At 40.9% G+C, this 15,056-nt stretch overlaps 1 protein-coding gene across 1 annotated transcript in view; it reads left to right on the forward strand.

Annotated features, from left to right (window-relative positions):
• Positions 1-15,056, forward strand: part of AZIN1 (antizyme inhibitor 1) — a 42,910-nt gene that overhangs the window by 13,333 nt on the left and 14,521 nt on the right. The window contains exons 2-4 of the mRNA XM_060243411.1: positions 8,956-9,093; positions 14,123-14,320; positions 14,523-14,696. Coding sequence (XP_060099394.1) covers positions 14,219-14,320; positions 14,523-14,696 — 276 coding nt within the window. The 5' untranslated portion in view covers positions 8,956-9,093; positions 14,123-14,218. The remainder of the gene's footprint in view (positions 1-8,955; positions 9,094-14,122; positions 14,321-14,522; positions 14,697-15,056) is intronic.

Consider the following 15,056-nt stretch of genomic DNA (forward strand, 5'->3'; position numbering starts at 1 on the left):
CATCCTTCCAAGGTCGGTAAAATGAGTACCCAGCTTGCTGGGGGGAAAGTGTAGATGACTGGGGAAGGCAATGGCAAACCACCCCGTAAAAAGTCTGCTGTGAAAATGTTGTGAAAGCAACGTCACCCCAGAGTCGGAAAAAACTGGTGCTTGCACAGGAACTACCTTTACCTTTAGTCTCACTCTGCTACCTTACCTGCTATGTCTCATACTGAAAGAAGGCAGAGAGGGAAGCCTCTGTCCATCATTCCAGATAACTCAAGGGCTGAGTGAGGTTCAAGAGTGGTAAGGAGAGATAATCCTACGTGTGTAAAGGTAGTGCAGTAATTTAAAGGGTTAGTTACATATAATCAGGGCTTTTTTAAAAAACAGGAACGCAGTTCCAGCTGGCTTGGTATCAGGGGCAATACTCCCTCTAAGCCATGGAGGCTTGTGAACAAAAATTCTACTTCGCGAGCTACTGGCATTAAAGTTGTGAACTGCTGAATAAATTGGTTTGCTCTGGGGCCATTTTTCCTGAGCTAAGACAAAAATGTATGATCCAGAGGCTAAAAAACTGTGAGCTAGTTCACAATAATTCAGCTTAGAGGGAACACTGGTCAAGGTGTGTGGCCTAATATGGAAATAGGCTTCTGCTGGGCTTTTTCTACCAAAAAAAGTGCTGTGCAGAACAGTGGTGCAAAAAAAGAGCCCTGCATATAATATTAAAAGCTATATTTGTATGTGTTCATTGAAGTGGCACACAAGAACATGAAGTCGTTTTTGGGTTGGTGGTAACTGCAAATGTGGTTCTTTGTAGAATCATAAAGTTGGAAACGACCTATAGGGTCATCTAGTCCAACCCCCTGCACAATGCAGGAAACTCACAAACACCTCCCCCTTAAATTCACAGGATCGTCATTGCTGTCAAATGGCCATCTAGCCTCTGTTTAAAAATCTCCAAGGAAGGAGAGCCCACCACCTCCCAAGGAAGCCTGTTCCACTGAGGAATCGCTCTAACGGTCAGGAAGTTCCTCCTGATGTTGAGCCGGAAACTCTTTTGATTTAATTTCAACCCATTGGTTCTGGTCCTACCTTCCGGGGCCACAGAAAACAATTCCACACCATCCTCTATATGACAGCCCTTCAAGTACTTGAAGATGGTGATCTTATCACCTCTCAGCCGCCTCGTCTCCGGGCTAAACATCCCCAGCTCCTTCAACCTTTCCTCATAGGACTTGGTCTCCAGACCCCCCACCATCTTTGTCACCTTCCTCTGGACTCGTTCTAACTTGTCTATATCCTTCTTAAAATGTGGTGCCCAAAACTGAACATAATACTCCAGGTGAAGTCTTACCAGAGCGGAGTAAAGTGATACCATCACTTCATGTGATCTGGACACTATACTTCTGTTGATACAGCCCAAAATTGCATTTGCCTTTTTAGCCACCGCATCACACTATTTACTCATGTTCAAAGTATGATCCACTAAGACCCTTAGATCCTTTTCGCACGTACTACTGCTAAGACAAGTATCCCCCATCCTATAACCATGCATTGGATTTTTCCTACCTAAATGCAGAACTTTACATTTATCCCCGTTAAAATTCATTTTATTGGTTTTAGCCCAGTTTTCCAGCCTGTCAAGGTCATCCTGTATCCTGTTTCTGTCTTCTGTGTTTGCAACCCCTCCCAATTTAATATCATCTGCAAGTTTAATAAGCATTCCCTCTATTCCTTCATCCAAATCATTGATAAAGATGTTGAACAAAACAGGTCCCAGGACAGATCCTGTTGGTGTAATGAATCTATCTGCACCCAGTCTGACAGCTATGTTTTGACAGCTGGTGATCTAGCAAGCATGCTAGGTCACAATGACCTTATCAGCAGGCCGGTTTGAGCCGGCAGAAGCCAAGAGAAGAAACCTGCTGAGTCAGCATGACAGTGCACAGCCTTGATTGGCTAGTAGGACTATAAGTAGACTGTGTGTGGACCACACAGGTCTCTCTCTGAGGGTTGGTGTGTAGGCGGAGCATTTTGTCTGTTGGAGTAAGATATTGGACTGCACTAGTGAGCACTTATTGTATGTATCTGTAAATACACTATTTTGGCACTAGTTGCAAGTGTCTGGCTGATTTCTTTCCTGGAGCCCTGTGCTGGGCAGGTCACCAAGCTCACTCTGCTAACTCCCGCTCCGACAGATCCTTGAGGCACTCCACTTGTCACTCCTCTCCAAGAGGATGAGGACTATTCACAAGCATTCTTTGGGTGCGATCTGTCAACCAGTTACAGATCCACCTAACGCTAACAGAATCCAAACCACATTTTACCAACTTGTCAACAAGGATAGTATGGGGAACCTTATCAAAAGCCTTACTGAAATCAAGATAAACGATGTCTACAGCATTCCCCTGATCCAGCAAGGTAGTCGCTTTCTCAAAAAAAGAGATCAGGTTAGTCTGACATGACTTGTTCTTGAGAAAACCATGCTGGCTCTTAGTAATCACATCCATTCTTTCTAAATGTTTGATGATTTGTTCTAAAACTTTTCCAGGTATAGACGTCAAGCTGACGGGTCAGTAGTTACCCGGATCCTCTTATTTCCCCTTCTTGAAGATGGGGACAACCTTCGCCCACCTCCAATCTTTCAGCACCTCTCCTGTTTTCCAAGAATTCTCAAAAATAATAGCCAGAGGCTCAGAAATTACACCCGCAAGCTCTTTTAGAACCCTTGGATGCAATTCATCTGGCCTTGAGGACTTAGTCTCATTTAAAGAAACTAGGTGTTTATGTACTACCCCTATGCTGATCCTAGGTTGGAACGTCATATCCTCCTTATATGTTCTGTTTTTGCCATGTTGAGCACCGTTCCCCTCAGAAGAAAAGACTGAGGAAAAGTAGGAATTGAGCAGTTCCGCCCTCTCTTTGTTACTTGTTACAATTTTACTTTCTTGCCCTCGCAATGGGCCCACCGTGTCCTTGCTCTTTTTCTTTCTTGTTGTTTTTAGCATCTTTGACCAGCCTAAGCTCATACTGAGCTTTAGCTTTCCTAACTTTTTCTCTACAAACACTAGTGATTCGTTTAAATTCATCCTTGGTTATAAGGCCCTCCTTCCAATTCCTAAAGGAGTCTTTTTTATTTCTCAAGTCTTTAGAGAGCTGTTTATGGAGCCACTTTGGCTTCTTCAGGCTTTTTCCATTTTTTCTTCTCAGGAATCTTCTGTGATTGTGCTTTCAGTATTTCGCTTTTAAGAAACTCCCACCCCTCCTGAACCCCCTTCTTCCTTAGTATTTCTGACCATGGGATTTTACCCAGCATAGTTCTAAGTTTATCAAAGTTTGCCTTTCGGAAGTCCAACCCGTAAGTCTGACTACGTATAGCTTTCCCCTTCCCTAAGACTGTGAATTCCAAAATCACATGGTTACTACTGCCCAGGGTGCCCACTATTTCCACTTCTTCAATCAATTCTTCCTTGTTGATGAGAATCAAATCCAAGATAGCAGATCCCCTTGTTTCCTTCTTCATTTTCTGGAAACGAAGTTGTCAGCAAGACAAGTCAGGAATCTATTTGACTTCTCATTTTTAGCAGAGTTGGACTTCCGACAGATGTCCGGGTAATTGAAATCTCCCATGATCACCGTATTCCTTTTCTTGGAGAACTTTGCAATCTGTTGTAGGAGTATCTCATCCAAGTCCTCTGCCTGACTTGGTGGTCTGTAGCAGACCCCCACAATAATATCACTGTTGTTTCTTACTCCTTTTTATTTTTACCCAGAAACTCTCAACTGAGCTGCCATGCTCCGATTCACATATTTTCTCACAAGTATATACCTCCTTCACATATACTGCTACGCCTCCACCCTTTCTCATTTGCCTGTCCCTTTTAAATAAGTTGTACCCCTGAATCCTAATATTCCAGTTGTGAGTGTCATCCTACCAAGTTTCAGTAAAACCTATTATGTCATAGTCTCCTTCCTTTATTAGAACTTCTAGTTCCTCCTGTTTGTTTCCCATACTCTGTGCATTAGTGTAGAGTCATCGGAATCCACGTTTTATGCATCCCGAGGGTTTAGTTTCCATACAAGCCTGCAAGTTAACATTACCTAGCATATGCGGCACTCTTTGCAAATCTTTAATGTTCTTACCCCCAGTTTCTGGCATCACACGAGGCTTTGAATTATTGTCTCGCTCCCCCATATAGTTTAATTTAAAGCCCTCCTTGTTAGCTTAGCACCCTTTTTCCTACTGCCTTAAGGTGCAAACCATCTCCCGATAGAAAACCACCATCTCGAAAGCGTAATCTGAATCTTTCCTGACGACACTATCGACATAGCCAGTAGTTTATTTGAAGTATTCTTCTTTCTCGTCCTAAGCCATGGCCTTCAACAGGAAGCACTGACAAGAACACAACCTGTGCACCCAGCTCCTTCACCTTCTGACCAAGAGCCACATAGTCTTTTCTAATACGTTCATGGCTATGACGGGCAGTATTGTTCGTTCCCACATGGATCAGCACAAAAGGATAGTAATCCTTGGGCTTGATAAGTCTTCCAATCCTTTCTGTCACGTGCTGGATGCATGCACCCGGCAGACAGCAGGCCTCGCGGGATGACAAGTCCAGTCAGCACACTTTGGGCTCCACCCCTCTGAGCAAGGAGTCTCCAGTCACCACCACCTTCCTCTTCCTATATTGGGGAGCAGAAGCTCCAGGTTTCTTTTCCACAGGATCCTGAGAAACTTTTTTCAAGCTTCATGGAGGCTAGGAAAGTAGCCCTTGTTCCAGTGGCTCAGAATCAGTTACTGTGGGGAGATCCTGGAACCTATTGCTGAGCAGCAGGGGCTCAGAACATCTCCTGATTTTCTTTCTCCTTTGGATTACATTTTTCCAGGAACTTTCCTCCTGTTTTGTGTCCTCTTCTAATTGCTGAGATACCGTTTCCTCTCCCTCCTCTTGCCCTTTCAAGAGCACCTCATACTGAAGAAAATTCAAGAAAATTCTCATCTTCCTTTATACACTGCAGTGTGGATAATCATGCCTCCAGTCCCTGTATCTTCTCCTCCAGCAGGGCCACTAACTTACACTTGCTGCAAGTGTAATTCGTGCTGCTCTCAGGTAGAAATACAAACATCCCACAGTATTTACACGTCACTGCCTCTGCTCCCTCACCAGCTATACTGCTGCAATCCATTTCAAAATTTTCTTTATCTTCACTTCTCTTTAAATCCCACTACCAACTGCCACTTGAAACTACTTGTGGATAACTACCTACCTTTCTACAGAACCCCCAGGCTAAGAGCCACAGGCCAAGAGCCCTTTGGCTCTTGCACTTTGGCTTGCGCCTCTGGCAAGGATGAGCCTTGCAAATTAAAGGCTCAAGCCCCCACCCACCTCTGACTCAACAGCCAGAACAACAGCAGAGGGTGGGGTCAGCAACTACCCCCAGGCAAACAAGCTCTCCTCACTCAGCAACAGCTACACAAAAGCAATCAGAAACCCCTCTCCAGCAGGCACCACAAGCGCTCACACAGTTACCTCCCAGAGCAACCCTAGGTAATGCTCTCCAGCAGTTTTAGAAAAGCAAATCAAGTCTCACTCACCTTACCAGCAGCTCTGTTCTAGATCCAAACACCTTTGCCTTAGAGAGTCAGAGCTGGAGCTTTTCCCAAACATTATGATCTGTGCATATTTCACAGAAGTGAAGTGGCCCTCCAAAACTTTCTCATCCTACCCAAATAAACAGTGAGCGTTTCATTCCATTTTCTGTCCTATTTTTGTCCTGCATCCTCTGTAGAAGGAGTGGCATATGCTGTGTGCTCATAGATTTCTTAAAATGTATATCAACAGAATTACAGCCATCAGAATATTTTTATGACCCTCCATCTGACAGCTTGGGGCAAGAAGGCCTCTAAGTCATAACTGATTAGGTGATTAAAGAATTGCATCTCATTAACCTGCTCTGTGCAAGGTAGGTAAGTACCTGTGTGCATTGCAGCACAGTCTGTTAGATGTGAAGTTATTTCAGCAGCCTTCAACATTTGCACTCCTGTTGGAGAGGTATGTAAGGCAATGGCTTAATTTTGAACATTAAACACTGCCATACAATGGTTACTCTCAGCTTACCTGTGTAGGTTGCTCTAGGAGGTCATTTAGCAAAACACTCAGGCATGTAGTGATAGCTAAGGAGTCCCATTCAGATGAGATGTCCAATCTAGTGATCAGGATGCTGTTCTACTCTGGGTGAGTCCAAAACACTTAACATTCTTCAGTGTTTCGGAAGTAATGAGAATATCTTGCCCTTTGTGCCCTACTCTCGCTCTCTAGCATCATGATAAATAATCATTGTCAGTCTTTCAGTTCTCAGAAGGGCGCATGGCTTGCTGATAAGAATAGATTCTATACCAAACAGCTTTAAGCCCCTTTGTAGCATAGTAAAATTTAAAAAGTATACATGACTCAAACTCAAAGCATTTATAGTTGAATTTACCAGAATAAAACGTCTCTCTCCTTTGAGTCAGTATTTCCTTCTTGAAGGTAGCTTATTTCCAAAAGCCAAAAGTTGGAATAGGAGAGCTTCATACTATCTGAATTCTTCCTAGTGACCATACTGGAATGGTTTTATCTAACTTTGCTTAATATTATCTCATTTAGAACTTAACACCATATTTCTTGGGAAATATTATACCATGTATATGTAGCAGATCTCCATTTTTAATAATTCTATCTAACTCATTAATTTTAATCTAAACTTTCTTGTTCTTGATAAACTTGAGATAGTTAGATCCCACAGTTTTCACATTCTAGCTTTCTTTTTGGTAGTCTCTGGTTTGCAGAATGCTGGCTGGGCCTATTGAACCTCTATCACTCAGTCAGTCACCCTGGAACACACCACATCAGTAGTGCTCACTCTGCAGCTCATTAGCAATCACCAGCAACCCAGAGAGCCACATGCCTGTTGTATGCCCAGTGTGTCACCCCAAACACACACACAGTGATATAACTATTAGTATTAAATGTATAACTGTTTATGTATCTGAAATGAGGGGAAGGGCTTTTTTTCCTACTGTCTCACACTCTCCCCAGAATGAGGCACAGCACAGCAGCTTAGGCAAAATAATGAAGTTGCCGTGTTACCAGGAAGAAGACTAGCTGGCTATGGAAAAAGGGGGCGCAACATTTAAGCTCCCATGTCCAGTTTGCCTCTTTTCCTGATAGTTACAAAGAAGAGTGGGGCATGTGGAGAGGATGGGCCTTTTCCTGCCGAAGACTACCACTCAGGGAGGCTGAGGCTCACATCTGATTTTTCCTCTGATCTCTGTGGTGGTGGCTGTTTCAAGTTGGGAACCTCCTGTTTGCCACAGGCTGTACCAGGCAACAGCCTTGTCCAGTTTCCTTAAACAAAAGCTGAGTGCCACCTTGGGGAATAGTGCTCAAAAGAGCTTACAGGTGGCTCTTGAGTCACTGAATGACTGCATCAAACATTCCCACTTCAACATTGCAGGATGGTCCCCAAGTCCTTCAGAAAAGTTTGCCATCCGTTCCTGATCTTCTCACCGAAGAACCCTAGGTCTCTCTTGAACAATGGTTCTCAAGCAGTAGTATGTATACAGAAGTAGTCCAGGATTTAAGACAGGGGATTTCATGACAATAACTAAGAATTGATTTTCCTCTGTATTGCTATGTCTGTTTGCAAGTGTAACATGCCATCTCCTCCTGATCTCCTGCCATGGACTATCCATCTGTGATTTTTTACATTCTAGTAGTAACCTAAGACACTCTGTGTTTCTCCTAGTTCCTCTACCCGTCAGCAAGTGTGTTTGATGCACTGCTTCCTGCCAAACTCTGTTTGCCAGGGATTATCTTGTAATGCAAGAACAGTAAAATACTGTTGCAATTCTTTTATGTCCTTGAAATTTACCGTAAATGATAAACAGAATCACTGTAAGCATGCATATGTCCTTCTAGGGAAAAGTGGGCTTTTTGCTTCTATCATGGTGGGACCCAGGTTTTTTTGGATGGTTGGTGGGACATAAGATGAAAGGTCGAGAACCACTGATCTAGAACATAGTTTAAAAATAACTTATTTTGGCTAACACTTGATCATGTAAAGTACTGCTTGATAAGGTAAAACTTGGTTGCTCAAGTCTTTCAAGTTCAGCTTGTTTCCAGACTGTGTTAACAGTGCAACAGCTATTGCTTGGGATTTTTTGACTGTAGAAATGCAATCATGATGATCTACTGTACATGGAATATGTTTGTGTAGGTCCTGCTCAGTGCATTTTGAACTGGCTCCCTCTTCAAAATGTCCTCAAATACTAAGTATCTTGGATAAGCATCCTCAAAGTTTAAAGAATTTTTAAAAGATGCATGGCTTCTGAAAATTGAACTTATCTTGTTACAAAAATATTAAAGATTGGCTTCTTAACATGAATACTAAACACTTCATAAAATTCAAGAGTGTATTGTGATACAGATAATCTTGTTCTTGTGAGCATGTAAGTGGGTGTTGAATTTTCTCTGACCCCCATGCCCTCATAGCAGCCCACATATCTCATGGAAGAAGCTTTTTTTCAAAAACCTGCCTTGGGGCAGAAAAGATTGCTGCTAAGAGAACAAGAAATTGTGTGTTGCTGCATTTGAGGCTATCTGCTGATCTACAAGAATGACTATAAACTGAATAAGGAATATGGCTGAATTATCTTTTACTGAGGGACAGTAAAACTGATGTTGAGTTTATAGTTTGTGAATGTACAGTTTCCCCCCCCCCCTTTAAAACCTGAGTTTATGTACCAGGGTGCACATATTTGGAGGCAACTAATGGTTGAGTATTTGTAGCTTGTGAATGTACAGGTTTTTTTTCCTTTAAAACCTGAGTTTATGTACCAGGATGCACATATGTGGAAGCAAAGTTGTTTGGGCTGGATTTTCTTCCTTCTGTTACATTCGCTAAATAGCTGCATATGTATTTTCTTTGCAGGGCAAACTCTCTGACCAGGTTTACAACTATCCAGAGGGTTTAGGAGAAGTGCTTTATCGAGAACAGTTCGACTTCAACGCTGAGCCACCTTGGGAACCTAGCTGATGATAGTAGGGTTCCATCTCCTAACTTGTCCATGTAAGTATCTCTCTCCATTTTTTCTCCTATGTTGTTACAGATATGTACTAGACTGCGATCTAGTTGCCTAAATAAATAGTGAGTCATCATATGCAAGAGATTTTGCTTGTCACCTGGCTTAGTTCTGCCTTCTAGAATTTGGTTTATTGTTCCAAATAAAATTAGGGAAATGTGTGATGTCTGCTCCCAAAAGCTGCCTCCAAGTGATATTTCTAGTGTTAGACAAAAAGAAAATAAAGTAAAAATTCAGAGCAAGATAGAATTTGAGAGGTGCCATGAATTGGATAGCATTATTTTTGATTTATGGTTATGCTGCTTTGTTTAAAAAAGAATTATATAAGAATACTGAACTTCTTTGTCCTGCTTAAGATGGTGCTATTTCCATAAGTAACCATTTGAATTCTTTGTTTAAAAATAATTAATGCAGTAATAAACAATAATGTTTGGAAAAAGGAAAACACAGTCCATATAAATTCAACAATCTGTCCCACTGTAAATATTCTGTATAAAAAGCTCTACAGTGCCTTAAAACATTTGGTTTAATATGCCCCAGATTGTTAAAAGTGAAGGGTGATAACAAATACAGGGCATTTTTCTATGAATCTATCCAATTGGGCTTGAGTGTTATAACTTTTACACTGCTGTGTCAATTTAGTCATTTATTTTAGAGACCTTCTTGGATTTCCATCATTACCAAGCAGATGTAATTAAACAAGATGTCATTTCCACATCTGTATTGTCGACTATACTTTTAAAATGCCACAGCAACCAAATTGGGAGATCCAGGCAAGTTTATATCCTGTTGGTTCCAAAAAACCAGGGGAACATTTACCTGGTATTGATAAAGATTTGTATATGAAGAAAAAGATGAAGTAAGCCCTTGGCCTAGAGTAACAGCACCAGCAGACTCGAGGAAACATTGGGTATACATGGGCCAGTCCGTGAGGCATAATATGCCAATTGTACAAGTTTTCTTTTTGAGCCACTGTGATTATCAGGATGACTATCAACACCAAACCAATTCCACAATTTGATATTTAAATTATTACTAAAATTATAAGTCCACTTTAAGGGGAAGGGTATCGCATCCTCAGTTATTTTCTTAATGCCAAAATAAATTGATACAATTTATATAAGAATTAATAGGTACAATAACTTTTCCCATAAGTTTAATATAGGGGACTCCCAGTAAACCTTCCACTGGTTTCCTATACATTAACCTGGAAGCAACCCAAGAGAGTTTTTCTTGCCATATGAATTTTAGAATCAAATTCTGCTATTGCTCTAGGTAGCTGTTATCCTCTGCATAATGAATATATCATAATAAAAAAGAATTCATGTTAATAATTGCTATTTTACATAACTATGACAGTGAAACAGCTGACCAGAAGCAACAGTCAGTAGTCAAATCAGTTTGTAGCCTAATATGATTAATCTGACCGAGAAATCAAGATCTGAAGTGGTTCACATTTCTGAATATCTGATCAGACTGAACTTTTCTTTAATGCCAAACACTGTAGCAAATTCTTTCTTTTCTGCTTGTTGTATATTTATTTCTAACTGTTCTGATGCTGAAAATAATTTTGAGTTCTTACCTTGAAAACTACAAGAAGATTCAGATGTAATGGCAGATTATAGTTGCAAAGTGAACAATTCAGGGGGATCTTTGGTCTCAGATTCTACCTCCCCTTGTGTGATATCATATAATCTGTTATCAATCACATGTCAAAGCATAGTCCTCCCTTTGCCTCAACTGGCAAAGCATGGTTTTTATTCTCCCTTTGAGTAAGGATTAAGATAGGTCTTGAAACCTTGGTTCACAGGGAAAAGGCAAATCATAATTTATCATTTTGAGTGTATCAGCCAACAGTTGTCCACAGAAGTAACTTCTTATTTGATGATAATATGCCTTGACATCTGAACCTAGTCTCTGTCTTTACTGTACACTTGACATATTGCAAGTTATTCTTCACTTGTGTACAGAAAGGGAAGCATTTAAAAGAAAAAGGAAGCATGGGATATTACTCTGCTGCAGTACACTGACATTCTTACCAGGGTAGGTAGTGGAACCCCAGCAAACCTGACATATTTGGCATTTGGAATTCCATGTGGCCCAGCAGTTGTGCAACCACTGTGGCTGATGTGACTGACTGAAGCAGTTGACACTTGGAAGCCATTGTAAATGCTTTCACTGACTGCAGAAGCCAAATAGCACAGCCATGTGATAGCCTGGTGTTGTTGGGATTTGCTTGAGTTTAGCTGGCTGCGCTAGCACTGGAGCACATTGTGTTAGTACAGCAGTCTTTGTGATTTCCGTCTGCGGTTATGAAAACAAGAGGCACCCTCCCTTTAAAATCCTTATTTCAGACAAGACACATTTGAACTGTATTCAGAGACCATGAACAAACTCCAGTTTTTGTGACAAGAGTGAGTCTAGTATATTCTGAGATTTGTACACTCCCTTCCTCCTCCTCTTGTGGGTGGAACAAAGACTAAAGGCTGTGACTCAAGGGTTAGAAAGGCTGTTGCCTTGCACTCCAAAGCATGGATGGCTGGAGAAAGGGAGGAAAGGTCTGGGTTTTGAAAGGCTTTGATCTCATTAGTTGTGATACTCAAATGTGAATGCTGCAACAAACCATGGTTGTGCTTTGTTGCCCACCAGTCAGGATTCCAAAACAGAGTTAAAACAATTAACAAAAAAGAACCCCCAAATTGTTGCTCAGATTTGGGCATCACAACAAACTCAGGTTAGATCAAAGTCTTCCTAAATCAAGAAGGCTTCAGTCTCCATGAGGAGAGAAAATGTACAAGCCTGAGCATAAAACTAGCTCATTCTCATCAGGAACAAACTAGAGCCTGTTTGTCATCGGATGACAGCCCTAGAGTACTTAATACTAATTTGAAGTTTTTATCTGGCAGCATTCCTTACCTGAGTTCACACTGAGATGATTTCAAATTTACCTGAATCTCTTAAACTGTACAAAGAATTTATTCAAAATAAGAGAATTTAGTTTCTGCTACTGTGTGACATTTTTTCCTCACAACTCTTTGTCCTTATTCTTGCCTAACATTTCTTGTTTTAAATCAGTCTGTTGTGCTGGAGCCATATCCCCCTGCCTAGGAGTAATTGGTACTTGTACTGGATTTTAAGTACTATTTGCTGTTTTGAGGGCCAAGTTTTGGCTGGCAAGAGAGACTGAAATAAATACAACTGTTTGTGAAGCTGCACAGTTTGTTTGCTGCCTTCACATTTGTCAGAGGTAGTCTCTTATCTGAACAAAGCTGACGCCAAAGCAAAACTTTGACAGTTGAGGCAAGTTTGAGAATCTATTTAAATTCAGTGTCTGTGGGACATTGCCTTTAGAATAGCAGGCAATCAGAAAGTTTATTCAGAATGGATGGCACAGCCTTTCTCATAATGTTTGTAGAGTGGCTAGGCATTTGGACTTTTCTTTCATAGCAGGATCTGTCCTCCCATGTACTAAGCACAAATATTTTAGATTAGTCATCCTGTATAACTTGAGCCTTAAGCCACTTTGTACTGCTGTTCACTAGCAAATAATACTTGCACCTTGGGTGTGCCTAAGCTCAGAAGAACCTTAACAACACCTGGGGAGTGAGTGAGTGAGTGAGAGAGAGTTGTGCCCTAATGTTCTATTATAAAATGATTTATTGAGGAAAAAGTCAATTAAACATAATGAGAGTGTGTGGAACAGTGTTAATTAAAATTGACTTGTCTGGGTGTGTGTTTAAATTCCCATTAAATCTGTTTCTGGTTCCTGTTTCCAGCTTCAGCTGCTGGCTATGAAACTAGCTACTTCAGCGGTTCTCCTCTGGGCTCCCTGTTATTAGGGTGGGGGGCAGGAGTGCTCACATGTTCACTTCCCTTACAGAGGATGGGCTTAGATAGTTCTGCCTTTTTATTTTAATAATTTTCTAGCCTTGAAGTAAAAACAACCAAGGTAGTTTACCATGGAAGAAGTTTAAAAGAGCAGTGTAGCAATAAATGCTGAATGAATGCTTAATAAGTATGTCACATTATTTCTCTGTCATGTGATTGCAGTATATGAAATATTTGAACTAAAATGCTATTGACATGAAATGGCTATTGAAACGGCTAATCTTAAGGTAATAGGTTTGAAAAATGTCCATTCTGAAGGAATGCTTCCAAAATAACACTGGGCAGGCAAGCCATGGATGTGGGTATGGGAGAGGACATATTTGGTCTTGCTTCTGAACTTTTCATTGAGCAAAATTGAAAGGTGCCTTATGGTGCCACCCTAAGGAGAGTTACACTCTTCTAAGTCCATTTACTTCAGTTGATTTAGAAAGGTGTACCTCTGCTTAGGATGGCACTGTCACAGCTTTATACAAAAGGTCAGTAGTGAAAATACTGTTGTCACATAAGACTGTGATAACAAAACTTATATCCAGAATACTCAATTCAAAGCAAAACCAGTAGGAAGTTAGAACAATTCCGATGTAAGGTTTGCTTCATTGATATCCAAGCCTTTTCCACTGGAGTTTAAAGACTGCTCTGTATGTTGATCACAGTTACATAAGAGTCCTGGGACTGGATCACTGCAGTCTACACATTTTGAATATTCCCTCATAACAAAAAGATTTATATCAGCAGGAGAAAAGTCAATATATTATGGAAAGTAAGTAAGTAAGAACCTGTGTCCCTGCTGTGTTAGCTTGCTGCATCCAGTAGTTGTCCATCTATAATCCAACATGGTGTAGTTCCAGAAGACAGTATGATGATGTGGAATGTGTAGCTTGGCTCCAAGTTTCCAGTCATAGTTGGGCACTGTGTGAGACAGGATACTAGACTAGCTAGAGACTGGTCTGATCCAGCAGGGCTTTTCTTCTGTTCTTGTTTCGCTGTTTTGGCTGGTAAAATAACACTGCTCATTCATCTGTACCATTGGTAGGCTTCTGCACATGGGTGACAGAAAAAGTTCTTGGCCAACACTCTTCTGCAGTGATTGTAGCAACTGAGGTTTTCATTATCTCTTCTGTCAAACAGTTTGTTGCATAATTTAAGGACCCGGCTCTAAGGCTTTGCGGCCCGTCCCTTGTGTTTCTTGGTTTATGACTGTCGGCTTTGCGGAATACGGCTGAGATGAAAGGATTTCTTGAGGATGCAAACTACTCCATTGGCTTATTGGATGAAGGAGTGAATCTTGGAGATGTCATCGACAACTGCATTTATGAGCATACTCTTGTAAGTATTCAGTTTTCATTATATATATGTTTTCATAACAGGATTAAAATTATAACTGCTGTTATAGAAATAAAGGTCAGCATCAGGAACACCAATGGCCAAAGTGAGAAGCTTCTATACAAGTTTCTTCTATAATTGTCAACTACTAATCAGACTTCTTGTTGAAAAAAACTTCAGCTATATCTAATTTTGTGTTTTGTAGACTGGCAAAAATACCTTTTTTGTTGGTGATCTGGGGAAGTTGACCAAGCAGCATATCCATTGGCAGAATGTTATGGCACGAGTAAAACCATTTTACAATGTAAAGTGTAACTCTTCTCCAGGTGTACTTGAGATTCTGGCAGCTCTTGGAACTGGGTTTGCATGTTCGAGTAAAGTGAGTATTTATTTTGCTTCTGCTTTGTTTCTGTTTATCGCTTGAAGTTCTCCAGTGAATAATATCTTTATGGAATATGTGTTGATGATAACATTGCCATATGGAGGCATCTTAATTCCTGATCAGTGTTCCCTCAAAGTTGAGTTAAGAATTTTTTAGCCTCCAGCTCACACATTTTTGTCTCAACTCAAGAAAAATGGCCCTAGAGCAAACTAATTTATGCAGTAGCTCACAACTTTAATGCCAGTAGCTCACAAAGTAGCATTTTTGCTCACAAGACTCCACAGCTTAGAGGAAACATTGTTCCTGATGGGTGATATTTTGTGCCATACCTTATACCTAGTGGTCCAGTGTTTAAAC

Source organism: Heteronotia binoei, chromosome 7 (assembly GCF_032191835.1).
Source record: "Heteronotia binoei isolate CCM8104 ecotype False Entrance Well chromosome 7, APGP_CSIRO_Hbin_v1, whole genome shotgun sequence".
In the NCBI taxonomy this organism is placed as follows: domain Eukaryota; kingdom Metazoa; phylum Chordata; class Lepidosauria; order Squamata; family Gekkonidae; genus Heteronotia; species Heteronotia binoei.